At 35.3% G+C, this 21368-nt stretch overlaps 3 protein-coding genes across 4 annotated transcripts; 1 reads left to right on the top strand and 2 right to left on the bottom strand.

Moving 5' to 3' along the window:
- Nucleotides 1-478: 478 nt before the first annotated feature.
- Nucleotides 479-2483, bottom strand: LOC111405946. Its single transcript, XM_023035074.1, has 4 exons — nucleotides 2324-2483; nucleotides 2125-2246; nucleotides 1563-1742; nucleotides 479-1365 (listed from the first exon to the last, which is right to left on the bottom strand). Exons 1-4 carry the CDS (start codon nucleotides 2481-2483, stop codon nucleotides 955-957), a joined length of 873 nt encoding a protein of 290 aa, XP_022890842.1. The 3' UTR covers nucleotides 479-954.
- A 1354-nt stretch (nucleotides 2484-3837) lies between these two features.
- Nucleotides 3838-7543, bottom strand: LOC111397204. Of its 2 annotated transcripts, XM_023023991.1 has the most exons (8): nucleotides 7383-7543; nucleotides 7164-7250; nucleotides 6952-7057; nucleotides 5714-6685; nucleotides 5061-5123; nucleotides 4769-4986; nucleotides 4474-4571; nucleotides 3838-4066 (listed from the first exon to the last, which is right to left on the bottom strand). In XM_023023991.1, exons 2-8 carry the CDS (start codon nucleotides 7221-7223, stop codon nucleotides 3964-3966), a joined length of 1620 nt encoding a protein of 539 aa, XP_022879759.1. In that variant the 5' UTR covers nucleotides 7224-7250; nucleotides 7383-7543; the 3' UTR covers nucleotides 3838-3963. The 2 variants fall into 2 exon arrangements, with proteins under 2 accessions (XP_022879759.1, XP_022879768.1); XM_023024000.1 differs by lacking the exon at nucleotides 7164-7250.
- Nucleotides 7544-9241: 1698 nt separating this feature from the next.
- Nucleotides 9242-13696, top strand: LOC111397196 (transcription factor RF2b-like). Its single transcript, XM_023023980.1, has 4 exons — nucleotides 9242-9938; nucleotides 11398-11530; nucleotides 12417-12501; nucleotides 12825-13696. Exons 1-4 carry the CDS (start codon nucleotides 9487-9489, stop codon nucleotides 13196-13198), a joined length of 1044 nt encoding a protein of 347 aa, XP_022879748.1. The 5' UTR covers nucleotides 9242-9486; the 3' UTR covers nucleotides 13199-13696.
- Nucleotides 13697-21368: the final 7672 nt, after the last annotated feature.

The raw sequence follows: 21368 nt of genomic DNA, 5'->3' as shown, positions 1-21368 counted from the left end.
TTGACCATTTTTGTTCACAAAATTGCCAATTACAATTAAGCCTAACAAAGTTCGTTTGTTTCTGAGAGGTGGAATAGAATAGCCTAAATGAAGTGTAATGATCATACGACTGTAATGTTAGGCTTGGGCAACTATTTACCAAAAACATATATATACACAAAGTCGTAAGACCACAAATAGGGACTGACGCCTACCTAGTGCCGAAGGGTCAAAGAAGTTGGTGACCTGAAGACCTAGGCGCCGTGACCGAAGCCCCGATGAATGGCGGCTATGACTATAATGATCCTAAGGTGGTAAAAATTTAAATAGAAAATTATCTTTATTCCTCCATTATGCACTTATTTTAATAATTAAAAATAAGAAATAGATTGTGATTTCATTATATTCTAATTTATGAATTATCTGTCCAGTCCCTTTCAGCGGCCTTGCCGTAGGTGAAGGCACGAACACAAAAAGAGTTGATAACAAAGCCATGCACTTGTAAAATAGAAATAAACCTCTAATGTACTGAGTATGCTGAACCAGTTTCCCAGCAGTGTTTTGGACAGTAGTAAAGTCCTAATCTTCTACAATGCCTTTCTTTCTGGAACAATGAGAATTTTAGCAGTGAAGGGAGAGGCAACCTCTACATATAAGAAATCCGAAAAGATCTTGCGTTACATACAGCAAAATTTTTCGTGCACAGCTTTTTCATCAGCAGGCACAGCATAATTGTGTTTATTCAAGGCAAGAATCTTAATTTTCTGCATCAGTTATCTACCTTTTCGTACTCGGTATTGTTAGGACTTGGCAGAATAATATGCAATACTTTTAACTTCTTTTCTATCCTAGTAAAGTCTAGTGCTAACTATCGAATCCTTCCTACTGAACACGCTAATATTGTCTTTTGTCAGCTTCAAGAGGATGACGGAGGACGTATATGTTCCTTACGTAATCATCCCAATCATTTCCCCATTAATCGGTGTCTATGTACCTCAGAGTGGAACCATTCCGCAATCTTTTTCCTAAATGACTTCCTTGTGGTGATTTCATTGCCTTCTCTTCATCCCAATCCTCATTCCAACTTTGATCCCAATGTACAGCTGTTCCAACGCTCGTGGAAGAATTAGAGTCTTTCTTCCCCATTTCAAGTCCTCGATATGGGACTCCATCAAGATGTCGTCCCCTTTTCCCCAACTTGCGGCATGCCCATATCCCTGCTATAAGCAAACCTGTAGCAAACAATAGGTATGCTCCACTGATTGGCGTGAAATATTTGGTATAAAAACCTTCTGATCCTGCATCTCCTACATGAATCACACAATTGCCGTTTCCAGTACTTAAGGAAATCGAAGAGATTCCTACTATATTTTGGGGCAAATTTACCTGAGACAACAGAAGGAATCAAAAAGTGATTAGAAAATGAGATAGGATACACATACGTTTGATTTTGGTCGGAGAGGAAACAAGAGAAATCATTTGTCTTCAAATCATTTGTCTTCGTACTTTCTTTTAATCAATACCGTAGTACTTCAATCAAAATATCTCATGAAAAACAAGAAAATAGACGATAAAAATAATACCTCCTTCACTTGGTGTGCCGGAATTTCTATATTTTCCAGTATTTCGTTCATGGGACGAACAGCAATATTTAGCTTAAGGGAGCTCTCAAAATCATTCAGAAGAAGCATGTATGATCCTCCAGACCCTGCAATGAAGACAGATAATTTCGAACTGTTTTGACGTTGAAAAAGGGAAGCGCACTAGCCCACAATGGTTAATGAAAAGTCAACAACTTGTTAGGAGTAGGTTTTGGCTTGTGACTTTTGCGGTCGCCCTCACTGAACCAACTTGAATCTGAACTACAATTCAGATCGAGTCCTGCCCTAGCTTTCATCTCTCAATGACAGTGTCGGCCCAGCAAAATGGGCCTCCTGGTAATGAGCAAATGATGCAGGCATTGCCCATCTCTCACAGTAGGCTTACAAGGCATTCAAGTTCGATAACCACCCATAAAAAAGTATATAGAGAAATATCCAATATCAGATTTTCCGAGATACCAGCTTGTTCATTAGTTCATTTGATGTCTTTTATCAAATTTAAGTCTTAGGATCGTCCTCTAACATAGTCTTCCAAAAGCTAAACCTTTAACGAAGACGCTACACTTGAATAACAGTACAGAACGTCTTGGGGACTAGTACCAACTGGTAGTGTTAGACCTTTGCCAATTTGTCCTACTACAACACTGGCATAGGTTGAGGATCCATCTAAGAATTCGTGCTGAATCTTAGTGGGTTAGGATCAAATTTGGGGAGTGAAATGAAAAAGGATAAAATATGCATACCTTTTCCAAGAGAAGGAACACATGCTGTGATTTTGTATCCTGCAATGTGGCACTTATCAGACACCATGTCACATATATCTAACTTTGGCTGATTCACTGGATTTTGAACATCCCTAGTATTCGAATTAGCTGATGGAACTGGGCTTGGCGATGGAGACATCTATACACATAATATAAACATTCTTTACTTTTCATTACCAGATAATGAAATCATATTGTTCTAAAACTTAAACCGGGGACTTATTGACAAATCAAGACGCATAAACAAATAGAAACGTGCATACCTGATCGGTTTTTATGGGTTTTGGCTGTGAATTGTGATTAACCTGTATCAATTTTCTAAAGAATACAAGAAAAGATGCATTGGATTGACATGGGACAAGGGAGATCAAGAGAAAAATCGCCAAAATCAAAGTCCAGTGATTCATAGTCAAGTTTGTGAAGCTAAACTCTATGTTTTGGGTGAATTTTGCAAGCCTTGTGGGATAAGTACTAATATTCAATCAAGTATTAATGTAGGATAGTAAGTTGGATGGAAATGGAAGAGGGACTAAGGTTTACAGGGAAACAAACAAATTTGACGGATGAATTGAGGAAACATATAAAACAGGCATCAATCTCTAATAAAGGCGGAATTATTAATGCAACTCATTTTGGATTAATAGATTAATCAGTTCTCCGCCGGCCACAAATCTCAAGAATCGGCAACTCGCCATTAAAGCACTACATTATTAGCAGTTTTATCTAAAAGTTTAAGACTATCATACATAAACTTTTTCAAGCGAAGCATGCGAAACTTTAAGGTGTGATTCGTATTACTATTGAATATATATCAATTTATACTTTTAGATTAATCAGTTCAACATAATACCAAAAACAAAGGACCAAATTTGGAATTCGTCCAACATGAAACTTCTGATTGGAAGTTAAACACGGGTTCGCTTGATGAGACCTAATTCTATCTTCATAGATTTTTCGAGATATTTTCTTACGAAGCTTTGTTATAACATCTATAATGGCTTCCGGTTAAGGTGTACAACATAGCAAATGAATATTCACGGAAATTAGCTTATCGCCTCCCCGAACAATACTACAAGAATCGCTACTAAACATCCGTCCTGTAATTGTATATGCTTCCATAGCAATAATTTTCAAACGAAGATTTTATATGAAGTAGTTCAATACTATCATAAAGGTAGTTCAACCTTCCTATTAAGGAGGCTAGAGACAACTGCTAATGAGTTACTATGGCACGATCAATGATTTTGGCAGCCTATGTCAGACTGACAAGCCTTATCGTATTTTTATTTTTAACAACTTTATAAAGACAAAATTAAAAATAGTTTGCAAGCTTGGAAGCTCAAAGAGCAGGCCAAGCCTGTTAAAGTTTGGCGGCTCGACCCAGTTTTGCACCTTTTGTCAATACATGAACAATGCAATTCTTATTATATTCTTGAGCAACAAGCACAACGTTATTCTCGGTCCCAATGGTTGAACGAAAAAGAAAAGGAAAAAATCGGAAACTACAATGAAATTCAACATCTAGTTTAAAAAATGTAACAGTATCGCTAATAATACAAGCACTCAACAATGATTTAATATGTAAGTGTGGAATACAATGATAGGAAGCTGATTAATGATTAGTGGTTTTCCATTGATAACAAGAAGTTGCAAGTTGAATACATGGAAGCAGCAGTAGCCCTGATAGCTAAATCGCTTTCTGAGTCATTGGCTTCTTCGGATCTGCATAATCAATATTTGTGAATTAGTAGAAATTTTGTTATAAAACCAATAAAAAGTGGGATTAAAGAATGGGAACCAGGTGATTTTTTTTTTATTTTTTATTTTTTATTTGATTTGGCAAAAATAATTTGCTAGTTGACAGCATAGATAGAACGGCATAACTGATTTTTCTACAGACCAAAAGAAGATAACATGCACGTGAACCTAAGCTTAATCTTGCATGTTCCTCGAAGATGCCTGGATATTTAAGTGTTTTCTATGAAATTATAAGTCAAAATCACTTTTCTCATACAAGAAATAATAAAAGTATCACAAACAAAATATATATACACGATAATATGCAAAACGCAATATTTGCAAACTTCAGTACAAGTTTAATGATGTATTTGAAATTTTATTATGTTTACCTGCAATTATTTGGACCTGCTCGCTGCAAACCACTATGTTTGGAAAGAATCGGTTCACTCCACAACTGCATTTCCTTTACTTGGATCAACCAACTTTCCTGATTACAACAAAAAACCGAAAATATTCAGCATAAACTCATATCCTAGACTGTGGTAATGTATCGTGTTTGGTATAAATGACTGAACCATATAACGAAAAAGACTAGCTTTTTTTTTGTTCACAATTTTATTTAGCGTTATCCAATCCTCATTACCAAACATGAACTTGTAGTCCTTCACACCGCTGGTAACTCACCAGTTGACTCTCTTCTGCAGATAGTGCTTTATCCATATGTCCAAACATTGTTCTCCATCTAACAAAGAGAGCATTGATCATTGCTTTGTCAGGATGGCAAAAGTTAGAACCTTCTGCATATAGATCATTCTCTTGGTTAGATGAGAATTCTCTTGACATTAGGCAAGGTAATTCTGTATTAATTACATCCCGAACTCTCTTCTTACTACGCCGCAACGCTGCAATTGGAGAAAATACTAAATTAGGAATCTATTACCAGTAATGGAATTTGACTTTTAAAGTACCAATTTACCTTGAAGACGCCCTTTAATATCTTGACTAAGAAGTTCCAACCATTGGGAAGCTACATTAGCAGCTGAAAACAAAACAGCACTCATATTAGCTTACTACTTCCTTTTGATCTGGTGTACTGGATTTATCAACATGGTATACAAGTGGAAAAAGAAATATTTTTGAAGCATAAGTTGATAATGCTGAAACATTAATTATCGTGTCATTAGCTATCAATCATATTTTGACAAACCCTCATATAAAAAGGGTAAAAACTCGGAAGAAATTATATTCATATTCACCATGTATCCAAATATAAAAAAACAATGAAAAAAAATCCACATGGCTCAATAGAGTATTGTGAAGTTTTCCCTCCATGACGTAATGTGTAAGCAGCAAAGCATTTTGAGGCATAAGAGACAACATAAATCAATAAAAATTATAAAATAGTTCCAAAATCTACAAATACACACAATTATACCCACAATAAACCATAAATTATATAAATAAAAAAAACTAGTTCAAAGAAGGCCGCTACTGAGTAAGTCAAATTGTAAGGCTTGACAAATGGCAATCAAAATGTAAGAATGGAGGCCTCACATGAGGCATGCCTCAAGATGTAAGCCTTGAGCTCTGTACAAAATAATGCAAGCAATAAGAATACAATTATCCAACCTTTGACAGAAAGCGAAGTAACAGCACTGGATAGATTTGCTGACTCCACATTTGACAAAGAGCTTATATTCTCTGATGCTAAAGTTCCACATGATGACAACTTTAGTACGAGTCCATCATCCTCTTTTTTAGTGCAGCTGTATGAAGGGTTGCTTTCAAAAATCTTTGTCTCTCCCTTGAATGAAAAACTATTTCCTCCAGTGAGTTCAGAGTTCAGAGAAGTTGATTTGCTCGATGATGGCCTGCTTATGGACAAGATATCTTCACCATTAACTCTCAAACAATTTGTTTTATCAGGGTCCTTTTTATCACTAAATTCTTCCATGCTACACTTTGTTAGATTACTTTGCTTGCTTTCAGACCTCACCAGGGCTTCCATTATAGAGCGAACCTGTTTACTGTTCCTCACATGGTTTATGATTCCAGGATTTAGTCCATTAAGCAATCCACTTGGAGCAGCAACCTTTGCGAACATATCTGCCTGCTCTTTCTTGGCAAGTTCTATATTTCTCTTCATCACGTCATTTTTACTCTTCCTTACGCGTGGCTTTGGCATTGCCATTGGCGCTGCCCCATAAGAAGTGGAGAGATAACCATTTTGTTTCATCTTATTCCAAACTCTCATTGGATCTTTTACCTCCAATAGACCTATAGAACTTCTACAATCAGAATTATTCCTTGATTTTGAGTACTCGTATGTTTTGTATGGATAGAAAGGGTCATGGTTGATTGAACTGGAAATATCTTCAGCATTTACACCTAACTTACACCGCATTGAATTTGAAAAATCATCACTTCTTTCCATTTGCTCAATCCCGAATGTGGGCTGTTTGTTGCGTTCCTCAATACATACTCGAGTATCATCATCAACAGCATCGCTGATAGAACCAACACTCATATTGAGATCAAGTGCGCGTGTAGCAGAACGTATCACTGGATATGCTGCATCACTTCCTCCTCTTCCTCCTTGATCTATATAAAATTTGTTTTCCAGATTATTTTAAGGAAAAATAATCTCTTTAACCGAATAAAACATTGAAACTACACAAGAAAACCCAAATAAAAAACCCAAAATTCATAAGCCACGAATCAAGGTACAAATTAAGCTCGGTGAAATTTATTTATCAAAAAATAATAATAATAATAATAAATTTCAAATTTGCACCGTGAATTTCTTTCAATTCACCGAACAAAACATTGAAACTACACAAGAAAAGTACATTAAGAAAAAGACATACCATCAGAACGAAAAACGACTTCAATATCACGCATTTTGACTCTTTTTTGAGAAATTGCCGACATTTCTTCAATTTCCATAATACCTCTTTTCTGCCCCACTCGTGCCTAAAAATCAAAACCAAGAACATCATGAATTTAAACAAAAAAGAAATGTATTCAAAACAAAAATAAATAAATAAATAAAAATCAAGATTATTTCTTAAACCCTGACATTTGATTCAGATCTGGACATCCCTAAAGATTGATTCTTAAACCAACTTTCACTCCCCATCAATGCTCGAGACAATGCAGCACGACCCTTTAAATGAAACCCATAAAATCCAAATTCAAATTGAAATCTTCAATCCCCATATCAAGAAAAGATTTCAAAGCAAAATATACAAATGAAGACAACCATTTATTAAAGACTTGCACAAGTGTGTGTATTCACCTCTCTTTGGGATGTAGAAGTTTAAAGGAGGGAAAATGCTGGTAGTAGGTTTGGATTTAAATTGGCAGATGTGGGCATTGAGAGAAGCATTCGTCCGATGAATCTTCGGGGAATAATTGGGTCACATGCAAAAGTTCAAACGTTTAATGCCATTTGTTTTGTTAATGTTTTGGTGTTTAGATTTTCAAATTCAAATACAATGAAAGCTTTTTGTTAGGGACCACGTTAAGATGCAATTAGTACTATAAACGATTTGTGGATTGATTTTTTCCTTTTTTCTCATTCTAAAATGTTATACATTTAGGCTTTGTTTTTGAGAATTGATTTTTTGACTGTTAAAATAAAAGTGGGGTCCACTTGTGAGAGAAGAAGTCAAAAATTACGGTTGAAATAGTAAAATAACGATCAAAAAATAAATTTTTTGAAGTAAAAAATTCCTCCCAAACAAGCTCTTAGCCTTTGCCTCGTTTGTTTCCAATTTTTTTGCTTAATTTAAATTCAATTTCGGAAAATTGCAAATGTTACAGTCATGATTTTTGACTTTCTATCTCACAATGGGATCCATTCGCTAGATAAGAAAGAGTCAAGAAATGCATTATTGTATTCAAATAATTGGAAACAGGCAGAGGCTTAGAGAAGCAAGCTACAAGTATTAACAACTGCTTTCGTTTAATCTTACTTTAAAAAAAAAATGTAAAAAAGAAGCACTTTGTATTTTCGTTCAACCTTACATTAAAAAGAAAAAAAAATGAAAAAGAAGCATTGAAGAAAATTTATAATTTATTGATGATGTCTGTATTTTCATTCATGAGACATTGCTCCCGTTTGGCCCCCATTTTTTAAAAATAAAAATGGGTGGAATAATATATTTTTGAAAAATGAATGATTGAAAAAAGCAGGAAAAAATTTAGATTTATGTGTAATATTATTTTATGGAAGATTATGTCATTGAAAATAGAAAACAGAAAAATAAAATGTAATGTAATGAAATTTAATGGAGACCAAACCGGGGCATTATGTCAAGACATTTTAGTTCAATGTAAATAATTAATATTGTATTTTGAAAATCCAGCTTCTCTCGGCACCATTGGATATGGAGTTCAAAACAATCAAGAATTATGTATTGCCGAGATCAAACACTAGTTAAATCCATATCATGAATATTCATAGTTCATATAGTGTAAGACATTGCTATTTCCATGTACAATTGAATTTTAAAAAAATTGTGATCACTATTAGTTGTAATCATAACAAGTAAGGATCTAATCGAATGCTTACCTTCAAAACTTTATTAATGATATCTAAAATACCAACATTTGAATGATCCATAAAATAAGTCATTGCATAGCCTACTTTAAAAGTTCAATAACTTAGCATTTACAATATAAAAGTATGAATATTGAGAGCCTGTTTGGGAGTGATTTTGAGAATTGATTTTTTTATTGTTAGGAGAAAAGTGGAGTCCATCTATGAGAAAAAAAGTCAAATATGACGACTGAAATAATGAAATAACGATAAAAAAATCAATTTTTGGGAGGAAAAATCGCTCCCAAATAGACCATAAGTCATTGACTTTTATGCAAATGCAAATTTTGCTAATGTACTCGTGATTATTTTTAAAGTTTTCATGATACACTACAATGTATCCATTTTAAAGCGCCGAATGTTATTGTAATAATTGGGACAAAAGTTCGAGCTAATCGAAAAACATTTTGATTATTTTTTAAAAATTTTGTGATGAATTGAAGAACACTTGACAAACCAAACAACCTCAAAGTCACGACATTTGTACACATAACATGAATTTACTTTCGGACATCCTCTGATATGTCCTTATCATGGATCCGATCCCATACGTACCCCCACGCTGTGAAATGATTAGACCCTTATGGACTCTCAAAAGTCGAACACTTTCAGCCCAATCTCACATAGTAAAAGCACCCACTTTTCTCGTTAACCCGTTCCAAGAACAGAAGAAAAGTGAAAGCTCACTCCTCCTATTGATCTTCACTCTTCGTACTTCCCACAAAAATTTAACTACTGTAACGAAAACTGTTCATTGTTCGTCGTACGAGGATTAGTACAGTGTTTTTTTGGGAACAAAATGCAAGATCCGAATTCCAAGCATTTTCCAGGGCCAATGAGGCCGGCCCACCACCGGAGAGCACGTTCGGAGATGAACTTCCGGCTTCCGGAGGACCTGGATCTTGGGTCGGACACGTTCGACCCGCCGGCTGGAAGTTTTGAGGAGATGGGATCGGAGGAGGACGATTTATTTTCTACCTACATGAACATAGAGAAACTCAGTGCTGGTGGTGGATCTGGAATGGGAGACAATGTTTTCGGTAATGCTGGCGGCTCTGATGGTGGGGTGGCGGCGGAAGGCGGTGGTGATGGGCAGAAGAGTAATGGTGGCGTAGCTAGGCCTAGGCACAGGCATAGTAATTCGATGGATTCGAGTCTTCTTTTTGGTGAGAGCAGTATTGAAACTAAGAAAGCAATGGCTCCTGATAAGCTTGCTGAGTTATGGAATATTGATCCTAAACGTGCCAAAAGGTATTCTTTTAAATATTTTTATCTCTCTCTATATATATATATTTTTTGGTATATATCTGTTCCCGATTTGCATTCTTGGAGTCGATCTTAATGGATTTAGTTACATTTTAGTTGTGGGATTGGAGAGATCTAGAAATGGACAGAATCAAGAAGGGAAAAAAAACTTGAAAATCTTGTTATGCCTTTATGGGATTGAAGAAATCTTGGAATAGATCATTGTGAATGTTGAGTTTGCCCAACTCAAGTTGACTGATTATTGTTGTAGTTTCCAATTATCTTTCGTATACATTCTTCAAAAGAGGGGTTTACTTCTTTCTTAGATTTTTTTATAAAGAATGATGGCGTTGGTTTAGCTTTGATTGATTTGTAAAATAAGTGATCTAGCAATTCTAATGGAAGGAAGCATGCACGGGACCTTTCGTTGTATCTCAAAGCTTCATTGGCAAGATAGTACCAACTCAAAACAAATTGTTGCAGTAAGAGTAAATCTAGTGCAAGAATGCTGTTACTTTTATGAATCATTCAGCACAAAAATATGAACCATCAAATCTAACGGATATAAGAGGAGATGATCACATTTAAGGAGCTGCACCTAATTTTAATCTATTTCTAAAATCACCTAGGCCCCGTTTGATTGCATGAAATTTTCCATGGAACTTGGAATTTGAATTCCAACTTTCACTTTTGGCCTGTTTGATTGACAAAATTATCCTGGAAATGGATTTTCCATGAATTTCTAGATACAACACCTTAAAGCGTGATTTTCCACCTTTTATTTTCCTAGGGGTAGGTGGTTTTTGGTTTTCCACCCTTTTTTTTTTTTTAATTGTTGGCAATGAGAACAAATTCTAGAAACAATTGTAAAAGAAGATATCTTTGAAATTGACAATTTTCATGTAAAACAAAGTCAAACAAACACCAAAATATAGATGATTTTTTTATCTTTTTTTTTTCGTTGGCAATGGAAACAAATTCTAGGAACAATGGTAGAAGTGAATATCCCTTAAATTGACAATTTCTATTTAAAACAAAGTCAAACGAACACAAAAACACTTTTACTTCAACATTTTCCACGTGAAAAATTATACCAATCAAACACAATAATTTACAATTTTCAGGAAAACAATTTCTAGATAATTCAATTCCCTGAAATTCATTTTCTTTCTATCCAAATTTCATCTTCACAATCAAACAGACCCTTAATTCCGAAAAATTGATTTCCTTGGAAAGTTTAGAAGAGGAGAAATGGACCAAGCAAAATGAAGAAAGGACAAAGCTTAATATGATGTTATGGCATCTGCAAGGATCGAGCATAATAGAAGCAAGCACCTTCTTGTTCCTATCAGTTGTTTTATCATACTCAAAGTTGAACTAGTAGAAATTTATATTAATAGTTTACTGTACACAGGTTCAGATTTTGTGTTTCTTTACTAAATTTATGTTTTGAATTCATGTACAGGATATTGGCCAATCGACAATCTGCTGCTCGGTCAAAAGAAAGAAAGGCCCGTTATATGTCTGAACTTGAGAGAAAAGTCCAGACCCTTCAAACTGAAGCAACCACTCTTTCTGCTCAATTGACGCTGTTTCAAGTACTTCTTTGAGAACTTGCCTTTCAGTTTGTAGAATCATCTCTGTACTGTAGCTTTTCAGAGAGCATGTTATTAAGTTAGTGTGCATGAGATAAGATCGAAATCTTACTGCAAATTCAGATATTTGACATTATATCCATATTCAAGTCATGTAGGAACAATAATCTTTTTCTTCATGACTCTGCTGTCAACAAGCAATTTATTGTCAAATGGTTAACGACCCTCCTGTACCACTCCCTCGATCACTGTCCTGTCCCATGTTCTGCAGCCTTGTGAAATCAATCTTTCCACTTGGGTGCTACATATATGCACATGCACTTGTTTTTCTTTGGTTTGAACTAGGTTCAAGCTAAATGGTAACAACCTCATGTCATTTACAAATCAGCTAATGAGTTGCGATTGAATATCAAGTCAAGATGGAATTCTGGTTTGTTTTCCAAGGTAATAAAAAAATGAATCTATGAAACAGTAACAGAAAGGGATTGGTTGTTAAAAAAGAAAGGAACGAAAAGTAAGAAGAAACCCCCTGAGCTTAGAGTATCTTCTACCTGATAAATTTGTTATATTTAACTTGAGAACTATAAAAGTAAGGGAAGGAAGATCTCCGCTGAAAGCATTGCCCACCATAATACGATACAAATTCTGACCTGAATGAAGTGGCGATAAAGGATGCATGTAACTGACCCCAAATTAAATTTGAACGATGTTTAGTTTGTTGCTGATGTTCCTTAGAAATTCCAAGCCTTTCTCTGTGTGTGACAAACTCAATAATCTCAATTGTAGTTTTACACCTGGCATATCCATGCCATATACAAGTTGGAATTTATCTTCCTTACACATTATTTGATGCTGTCTTACTTTAATCAACTGTTATTTTCTTTTGCAGAGGGATACAACGGGGCTGAGTAATGAGAACACAGAGCTTCATCTTCGGTTACAGGCCATGGAGCAACAAGCTCAGTTACGTGATGGTAAGTGAGGTTTATTGTTACATTAGATCGTTAAAAAATCGAATGATTGATTTTAATCTTTAGAATTTTGGATTCTGTAAAGGAAAATTCCCACGACTTTCTAAAAGATTACTGTCTTTATACTACTTTCGCGAGCTAGTATAGTACCAGACCTTATCAACCATATCTAAGCAGGAATGCGGTCTGTGTTTGCTCTAGCAATTAGGAGGTGAAACAGATTTGCAAAAAACTTTTCCAGTTTCTACTTGATATTTATTGATTATGGATTTTAATGAAATATCTAACTTCCTGATTTCAATTTCAATTTTATGTATTTGATGCAGCACTAAACGAAGCATTGAAGCAAGAAGTAGAAAGACTCAGAATTGCAACAGGAGAAATATCAGCCCCATCTGCATATGATATGGCAATGCAGCATATTCAATATAACCAGTCCACATTCTTTCCTTATCAGCCTCAGTCCAGGCCAAATGATTCCCAGAATGTTCAGATGCCGCAGTTTCATCCTCTTCACGCTGGCATGTCAACTACTCGTCACCCTATGCTTTCTGCCGCTCGTACACAGGGTATTTCTGATGCATTTCAGCAGGATCCTCTCGGCCGTTTTCAGGGTCTCGACATCGGCAGTCATGGATCCCATTTTCAAAAATCAGAAGGCCCTTCTGCTTCAGCAAGTGAAAGCACTAGTACATTCTGATTCAGGTCTTTTATGATTTGTGCATTTTGCTCCAACTGGACCGACCCCATTTGTTTGTTCATAGACTGACCATGTTTAACATCCAAAATCACCAAGTTTCCTCATTTTTTTATGTTTCTTTTTCATGTAACCAGGTGTCTTAGGTTTTCATTAGCATTTTTAGGTTTGTTATTAATTGTTATATGTGTTGACAGTCGATTATTTCTTGTTTTACCCTTGAGAAATTGTTACTTAGGCACGATATCACATATTGTGATGGAATTTGTCCCATGGATTGGGATGGAGGTTATCGTTGTGGTGTTGACAATTTCACTTATTGCGTGAAGCTTCTCGAACGCGGTATATTTTGTCGTTTATCGATCAAGGGGGAACTCGTTCTTCTAATTCATAATGTCATAGGATGTAATAAGATGTGAACACCATTTTATCTTCATTGACAGAAACTTTTATGTTGTAAAATATCAGTATTTTTAATGTCATTTCTCTCCGTGTTGAACATTTCTTACCTTTTTTTCTTCCCAGCAAAACCCAGTTAACTTTCTACGTTAATACTCGTTTACCATAATGGAAAACAAGGCTTAGTTTAATGTCGTTTCCATATTCATGGATCCCTAAATTTATAGGTATATTCATTGACAAATTGTGAATTCTCCAGGATTATTTTATCTAGTTTGCCAAAGTGCATTATCTATGTTTTAGCCTATGTTTTGCTCATGCTTATAAAGTCCATGAAAAACTCGAACTAATTGCCCCTTTAATCACTAAACTTTGGTTAATGTATACGATCGTTCACTACAATTTCAAATGATTTATTATGTATGGATGATTTCAATACGATTGTTGAAAATATACTTAATATAATTCCATTTTTTTTTTTACCAATTTTAATATTTATATTTTTTGATCACATAGTAGCATAAAATTGATACGTTTTACTAAATAATTAAATTAATCGAAAATTTGTTAGAAAACTATGTCTAAAATTTTTAAATCAAAGACATTATCAAGGCTTTGTTGTTTTGAAAAATAGTTTTTTAGAATGATAAACTAAATGTGTTTTCTTCAATTTTAAAATAATATCTCAAAATAGAAAACAGAAAATGAATTCAAAACTATAACGCACCCTAACCTTCTCAAAATGTCAAATGTTATTTATTGGGACAACTTTTGTTTTGTAAATGTAATGGAATAGTTTAAATGGTAGAAGGATTGCACAGTTGGTGCCCAATCACTAAATTGATGTCCTATATTTAGAGGTGGTTGAGTTTTGACCATTGAACTTTTCAAATGGCACTTTAGGAACACGAATGCTGCTTTTCTTCTTCTTCTTTTTTTTTTTTTTTTTTTTTTTTTTTTTGGAATGAATGGCTTGTAGTATTTGGTATGCAAAGCAAGTTGATAAAATTTTACAAGGGAGAAAAGAATGTTAAAATCAAGAATAACGAAAGAAGAAATATTAACCACGGTGCAACTAAAGCTATTAACTCATTTAAAAAAAAAAAATCCCAAAAAATGAATACTAGAGCCAATAATTATATTCAGAAAACATCCGCTAAAAAAAAAAATCCAAAAAACATGATGATGGAGCTAATAATTACATTAGAAAAAATCCACCAAAAACAAAAAATCTGGAACTGACGCCTCTCCTCCACTTGCGTGATTCTTGGACTTGGGGCTTCTTCGAAGTAGGAAATGCACTGCCTCGTGATTGGCTCTCATTGGCGAGGACGCAGATGGTCCTTCATTTGGCCGGATGAACTGCCCGCCACTCCCTCGGTCCAGAGTTAGATGTGCATAAGCTTTGAATCCAACTGTATAACTAATTATAAGATCTAACAATAAGAAAATTTGTATATATTACTGAGATTTTTATATATACTTTAAAAAGGCATGGAAATATTAACGGCCTGTTTGGGAGGGATTTTTGCTCTCAAAAAATTGATTTTTTGACCGTTATTTTACTATTCCAGCCGTTATATTTGATTTCTTCTCTCACAATTGAACCCTACTTTTCTTCTAACGGTCAAAAAATCAATTCTCAAAATCATTTCCAAACAGGCTCTAAGATACATCACGAGTTGTCAATGCAACTCTTTCTCCAACCTCAGACATGTTCAAAACACAGATTAAATATTCAGAAAGACAACATTTTTACACCATGCAAGATATATCTCCAGACATAAAGTTAGTATTCGGATCCCACAAAAAATAGCATCCTTGTTAACTCAAAAGGGGCCAATAAATGGCCTACCAACCCACCTCCCAAAGCACTATCCAAATGCAGTAATTATGGGTCCATTCCATGTTGCAGGGTCTTAGTCTTGATAACAAGTGGGATAATTAGACAATCCCTTATGAGAAACTCATCTATTGGTCCCTAACCAACAACATTTAGATGAAATCCACATGCCTTTTGTGGATGCTATTTCATTTTCAGGTCATAATAGTGCGTCCCAAGTGAAAAAAATTTGGATTGTCTAATTAGAACACGGATATATGTGAGTACGTGGTATGTTTCGAGCCACCCTTTGTTAGGCACGACCCATTTTTATGAAGTCCGACATAGCATGATACACCTAAAATTGTGATACTATACCTATACACATTGATATTTGACTTGTATCATTTCTTGCATGTTATATGGAACATATATGGGTCCACCGAGAAAGGACCATGGGGTTAAGAGTTCCCCAAGGACCCCAACCATATATATATAATAAAAGTGAAGGATACAGGGGAAGAAGGATATAAATCTAACCTCTGAAAAAACAACAATGCAACAAGTGAATAAAAAAGAAAAAATTGACAATGAAATAAGCAATTTAAAGGTTGAACTAGAGAACTCACTATTTCTTTTTCATTTTCCGTATGACATTTTATGAGTTAAACTAAATAATACTTTTTATTATTAAGAATGATAATTTTTGTAATATAAAACTTTAGTTGAGAACAAAAGGGTAGTGGTGTCGAAGCAGTCTAACTGCCTAAGCCCTAGTTGGCTTGCATAAAAGAGCTCGACACTAACCAACCCATAGGCTAAAATTATAAAGAAAATTTAAAACGATATTCTATGCATAGATTAGTCTCAACACATCTCATTTGTGAACCGATAGCATAAAAATATGATGCTAACCCCCACTTATAAGCAAGTTGGTTGAACAGTAATACTGTGTGTACATTCGGATTGACACCTCGAATGACACTCCACACACATGGGATGAGGCCCGAGCCTAATAAAATAATCGTGGCTCCACCACTATGTGTGTGGAGTGTCATCTAACGTCTCAATTCAAATGTACACATAGTAGAACCGTTGTTTGAAACCTGTGAGAGCCCAGTAAATACTAAATCTTACTTCCACATTTCTCTCATGTACAAGAGACAAAAGTTGGAAATTATGGCCAAGCAATTATAATATACATACGACCAACTTTATAAACCTTTTTAAAGACTAAGAAAATGAACGTAGAACTTCTATCTTCTCTACATCATTTAAATATATACTTTTGTTAGTTCTAAAACCTCTACCTACTAAGGTTAGTTTTGTTAATTATATTATTAAATTCTAATAAGTCAATTCTATCATTTATATGTTGTAAATGCCAAAATTGATGGTTATGGTATTGTTTATGCAGTTAGCCTCGAAATGAATGCCAAGAAAATTATTATAATGACACAATGGGACATAATTTCCGGGTCTAGCATGTGCCCGTAACATGGTAGGTCCTTAATCAAATCCCCACTATATTTGTTTTCAATTAGTATTAATTGTTTTTCTACCTATAAACAAACTAATGTTGATTAAGATTTCTAATTCGACATTTTATTAATCGTATCAATGATTATGAAACCGTACTTGCACGGAACACTTTCGATAGATCTAATTATTGTTAATAGCTCGATAAAAATAAACAAGGGGAATTTACAAAAAATGTCACTTTTTTTGAAAATGTAAAAAAAATTTTGATGTGCACACAATTTGTACAAAAATATCACTTTCTTGTTGTGAAATGTCTAAATTACCCTTAATTTGACCTTTTTTGGAGCATTTAATGCTCCTTCATGATTGTTTTTCAAAACAATTAATGTTGTGATTTGATTGTTTAATTTGTATATTATAATAATTGAATATATGAATATTACATTGTAAAATAAGAATTTAGTTAATAAAAAATGAATTAAAATCCTTAAAAACCCTAGTTAACATAAAAAAACAAGTTTCTTGTTAAACAAACCCTTATTTCATTTATCTTCTTCATCCATTTTCTTCTTGATCAAGAAGACACTACTTCATCCATCTTCTTCATCTATTTTGAAAAGCCAGTTATTACGAATTGTTTATATTTTTATATAATAGCTTACTCTTTTTAAAATGTTAAAGACAACATGATAATCACTACTATTAATCATTATGTTCTTATTTTTTTAATATTTTTGAAAGAAAAACATATCAAAAATATTTAGGAAAATGTAAAGTATTTCATATTTAATGAAGCATTCAGTCATTTATTTCTAGAAATAAATTGTGATGTTGTAGTTGAAAAATGATTATAACCATTAACGCTACCAAACACATTTGACGCTTCTCGGCAGTTCCGACAATTGAACTGTCGAACTCGACATTTCGAAACTGTTGGGATCGACATTTTAACTGTCGAACCCGACATTTATAAACTGTGGGATAGATAACTAAACTGTCGAATTGGACAGCTGAAAACTCTTGACATCCTTCATTTGACCTTGTACTATTGCATAGGTTTAAATATTCGAACGTGTCACTTCCATGCTATTGTATAATCGACATATTGATTGTGCATAATTCCTATCATTGTAATCCCAACATTTCAGGTATGAACAATAATTTGAGATTCATTGTATCGCATGGGGGAAAGTTCGTTCACGTGAATGACGAATGGAAGTGGACTGGGGATAAAACCACTTCCATTTTAGTGCCGAGCAGTATTATACTACCCGAGCTATTGTTATGGTTGAACGACAAACTCGGTGTTCTCGATCCGCGCACAAAAATGAAATTGAAGTTCAAAATTCCCAACATGAATATACCGCCGATCGATATACTCGAAGATGAAGACGTAAATTGGTACATATCAGTTCATAAGGAAACTGCTCTCTGTGTTACGACTTTGAAAACCGGCCTGCCAAGTGTTGAAATGGAGAGGAATACAAATTACAGCCAACAATTGTTCGCCGCAGCGGAAGATCACCAAACCGTACAGGAGGACAAGCTCAATCATCAGCACAGTGTCATAAACAATAATGCAGCCGATATTCCAATTTTCGATTTTGGGACTGCACCATTAGATGATATGTTCGATGACCCCTAACATGGTACAAATACTGGTAATATTACTGACGTTGACGAAGAACTATTATCACATTCCAAAAGTCCAAATACATGCGACTGGATTTCCACTGTGAATACGTCGGATCTTACAGAAAGGCAAATATTTTTTACCAAGAAAGAGTTGTACTCAAGAATTCGTCTACTTGCTTTGCGAGATAAGTTTCAATTTCAGGTTAGCAGGTCAAGCCTAAAAATGTTAACCGTTGTATGCACGGACGATAATTGCAAGTGGATGTTATATGCTTCGAGTGTCAAGCAGTTTGCCATCTTCATGATCCGCAGATTCAACAATGCACACACATATTCCATAGATTATCGTCGTAATGCACATTGACATGCCACTAGTTCCGTAATTGTCGAGCAGATTATGGGGAAATTGGATAATCTGTACCGATCGTATGATCCTACCGCTATTGCACGTGACATGGAACGTGAGTTTGGTGTGAAAATTAGTTACCATCAAACACGTAGGGGGAAGGTCATTGCTTTACATATGCTACATGGTACACCGTGTGATAGTTTTAAAAAACTTTCTTCCTACTGTCACGTCCTAGGAGAAAGTAACTCAGGGACAGTAACATACATCGAAGTTGATTCTCGTAACAGGTTTCACTACTTTGTCCTAGCTTTCGGTGCAAGCATTCGGGGTTACGTGCACTACCTGAGACCTGTTATTTGTGTTGACGATAGTCATTTGAAAGGTCCATACAAAGGTACCCTTCTACTGGCAACTGCTCAAGACGAATAGATCATGGATGTGATTTTTATCAAATTTGAAAGATCTTATAAGTGACTCGGACGTATTGGTGTTTGTTTCCGACATGAAAAATAGTATTGAAAACGTCATTGCCCACCTATTTCCTCGTGCTCACCACGGGTCTTGTGTCTAGTATATGGAAAAGAATTTAATCCAGCAGTACAACAACGCAAGTTCAATATTTCTATTCAAAAGAGCCGCAAGAACTTACCGGACCGAAAGTTTGAAAGACTTATGGGACAGCTTCGTAGGGTAAGTGCAAGAGCGTACGGGTACTTGGAGCGAGCAGGTTTTCCATTTTGGTAACAGGCACTATTTGTTGGCCAATGGTACAACATCTTGACCAACAACAACGCAGAATCTTTGAACTCAATGTTGAGACATGTCCGTTCGTTACCGATCACGTGCTTCGTGGAATACATTCGACTTACTATGCAGAAGTGGTTTTATGAACGTCGAGCCAGTGCAACCGCATGCAGTATCGTACTGTCACCAGGATGAAGAATGAGTTACGAACGACGTTCGAAGCAGGTACTAGGCTGCGAGTGTATGGCTTGATAGATAACTTAACACAAGTTGGAATATCCAACGACACGGATATCTTAGACTTCTCCGAAAACACGTGCACTTGTCGTGAGTTCCAACTAAATCGTATGCCGTGCGTTCATGCAACCCGTGCTGCTTACTTGAGAGGTAAGTCATTGTACGATCTATACTCACCGTATTGCACATCCGAATACTGGAAGAGTGCCTACAGAGAAGCTATATATCCTGTTGCGCATGAAGTGGATTGGATTGTTCCAGCCGAAATTACATGTACTCCTATTATGCCCCCAGTGTACGTCGTCCTCTAGGTAGACCACCCACACGACGTAAGCGATCTAGACACCAGTGTACCACACGACTCAGGAAATACACTCATTGCGGTGGACTTGGTCATAACCTGACCACATGTTCGAACCCCACTGTACCACGTCCGATATAAACAGCATTTTGTATTTGAGTTGTTGAAGTTGTAAGTTAAGTGTTCCCCCGATGTCGTTTGTATATGACAATGTAAATATTGTAATACTGTTTTCATTCTCTTACGCATAAACAGTACTCTTTCTTATGTTCACAATTACAGTACGCAAAGAGGCAAACGTACAACATAACACCCTCGAACCAAATTACAATTTTGTTGTGCATAACATTGTTCCCATTGTTCACAAAGTAAATTGAATGTACGGAATAGGAAACGTTAAACCAAAATACATGTTTCCTTTTATATGCATATTACGAACACATCATTTTTAGTCCATAACACTGTTGACATTGTTCACAAAGTACATTAAATGTACACATGATGGTGTGTTCGTTCATCCAAAATACATGTTATAATTCATATGCATATTACGGACACAGAAAATTTGCCAGTAAACCCTGACAGTTCAGTTGTCGTTCCCGACAAATGGTGTCTGCCATTCTCGACAGTTGTTCCACGGTCCGCTTAACAAAATACAAAATACACATAACATACCAACGGGAGTTTCCTAAATGCTACGCAATTGGTACATACGTAACAAGATTCATTCCTTACAAAAAAAGACTATACATACATACGTTAGTCCATAACACTGTTGACATTGTTCACAAAGTACATTAAATGTACACATGATGGTGTGTTCGTTCATCCAAAATACATGTTATAATTCATATGCATATTACGGACACAGAAAATTTGCTAGTAACCCTGACAGTTTAGTTGTCATTCCCGACAAATGGTGTCTGCCATTCTCGACAGTTGTTCCACGGTCCGCTTAACAAAATACAAAATACACATAACATACCAACGGGAGTTTCCTAAATGCTACGCAATTGGTACATACGTAACAAGATTCATTCCTTACAAAAAAAGACTATACATACATACGTAGAAACCCACACACGCAACAAAGTCAGACACTTCACTCGGAGCTAACACTTGAACCGTCTTCCCCACCGTCATCATCCGAATCATCCGAGCTGATGACAATTACCTTGGACGATGGAACGCGACCCTGCCCTTC

The sequence above is a fragment of the Olea europaea genome, chromosome 1 (genome assembly GCF_002742605.1).
Source record: "Olea europaea var. sylvestris chromosome 1, O_europaea_v1, whole genome shotgun sequence".
Classification (NCBI taxonomy): domain Eukaryota; kingdom Viridiplantae; phylum Streptophyta; class Magnoliopsida; order Lamiales; family Oleaceae; genus Olea; species Olea europaea.
This window is presented reverse-complemented; position numbering and strand designations above follow the sequence as displayed.

What these genes read in the sequence shown, in the direction of transcription:
- LOC111397204 (XM_023023991.1), bottom strand. Translation starts at nt 7,223, where the DNA reads ATGGGGAGTGAAAGTTGGTTTAAGAATCAATCTTTAGGGATGTCCAGA. An exon ending in AGTCGTTTTTCGTTCTGATG is followed by an intron (nt 6,686 to 6,951) that starts GTATGTCTTTTT and finishes AATTTTATATAG; the next exon opens with ATCAAGGAGGAAGAGGAGGA. An exon ending in GCAGGTCCAAATAATTGCAG is followed by an intron (nt 4,067 to 4,473) that starts GTAAACATAATA and finishes TTGATTATGCAG; the next exon opens with ATCCGAAGAAGCCAATGACT.
- LOC111397196 (XM_023023980.1), top strand. Translation starts at nt 9,487, where the DNA reads ATGCAAGATCCGAATTCCAAGCATTTTCCAGGGCCAATGAGGCCGGCC. An exon ending in GATCCTAAACGTGCCAAAAG is followed by an intron (nt 9,939 to 11,397) that starts GTATTCTTTTAA and finishes ATTCATGTACAG; the next exon opens with GATATTGGCCAATCGACAAT. An exon ending in ACAAGCTCAGTTACGTGATG is followed by an intron (nt 12,502 to 12,824) that starts GTAAGTGAGGTT and finishes TATTTGATGCAG; the next exon opens with CACTAAACGAAGCATTGAAG.
- LOC111405946 (XM_023035074.1), bottom strand. Translation starts at nt 2,483, where the DNA reads ATGTCTCCATCGCCAAGCCCAGTTCCATCAGCTAATTCGAATACTAGG. An exon ending in TGTTCCTTCTCTTGGAAAAG is followed by an intron (nt 2,247 to 2,323) that starts GTATGCATATTT and finishes ACGAATTCTTAG; the next exon opens with ATGGATCCTCAACCTATGCC. An exon ending in GTGTAGCGTCTTCGTTAAAG is followed by an intron (nt 1,743 to 2,124) that starts GTTTAGCTTTTG and finishes ATTGTGGGCTAG; the next exon opens with TGCGCTTCCCTTTTTCAACG.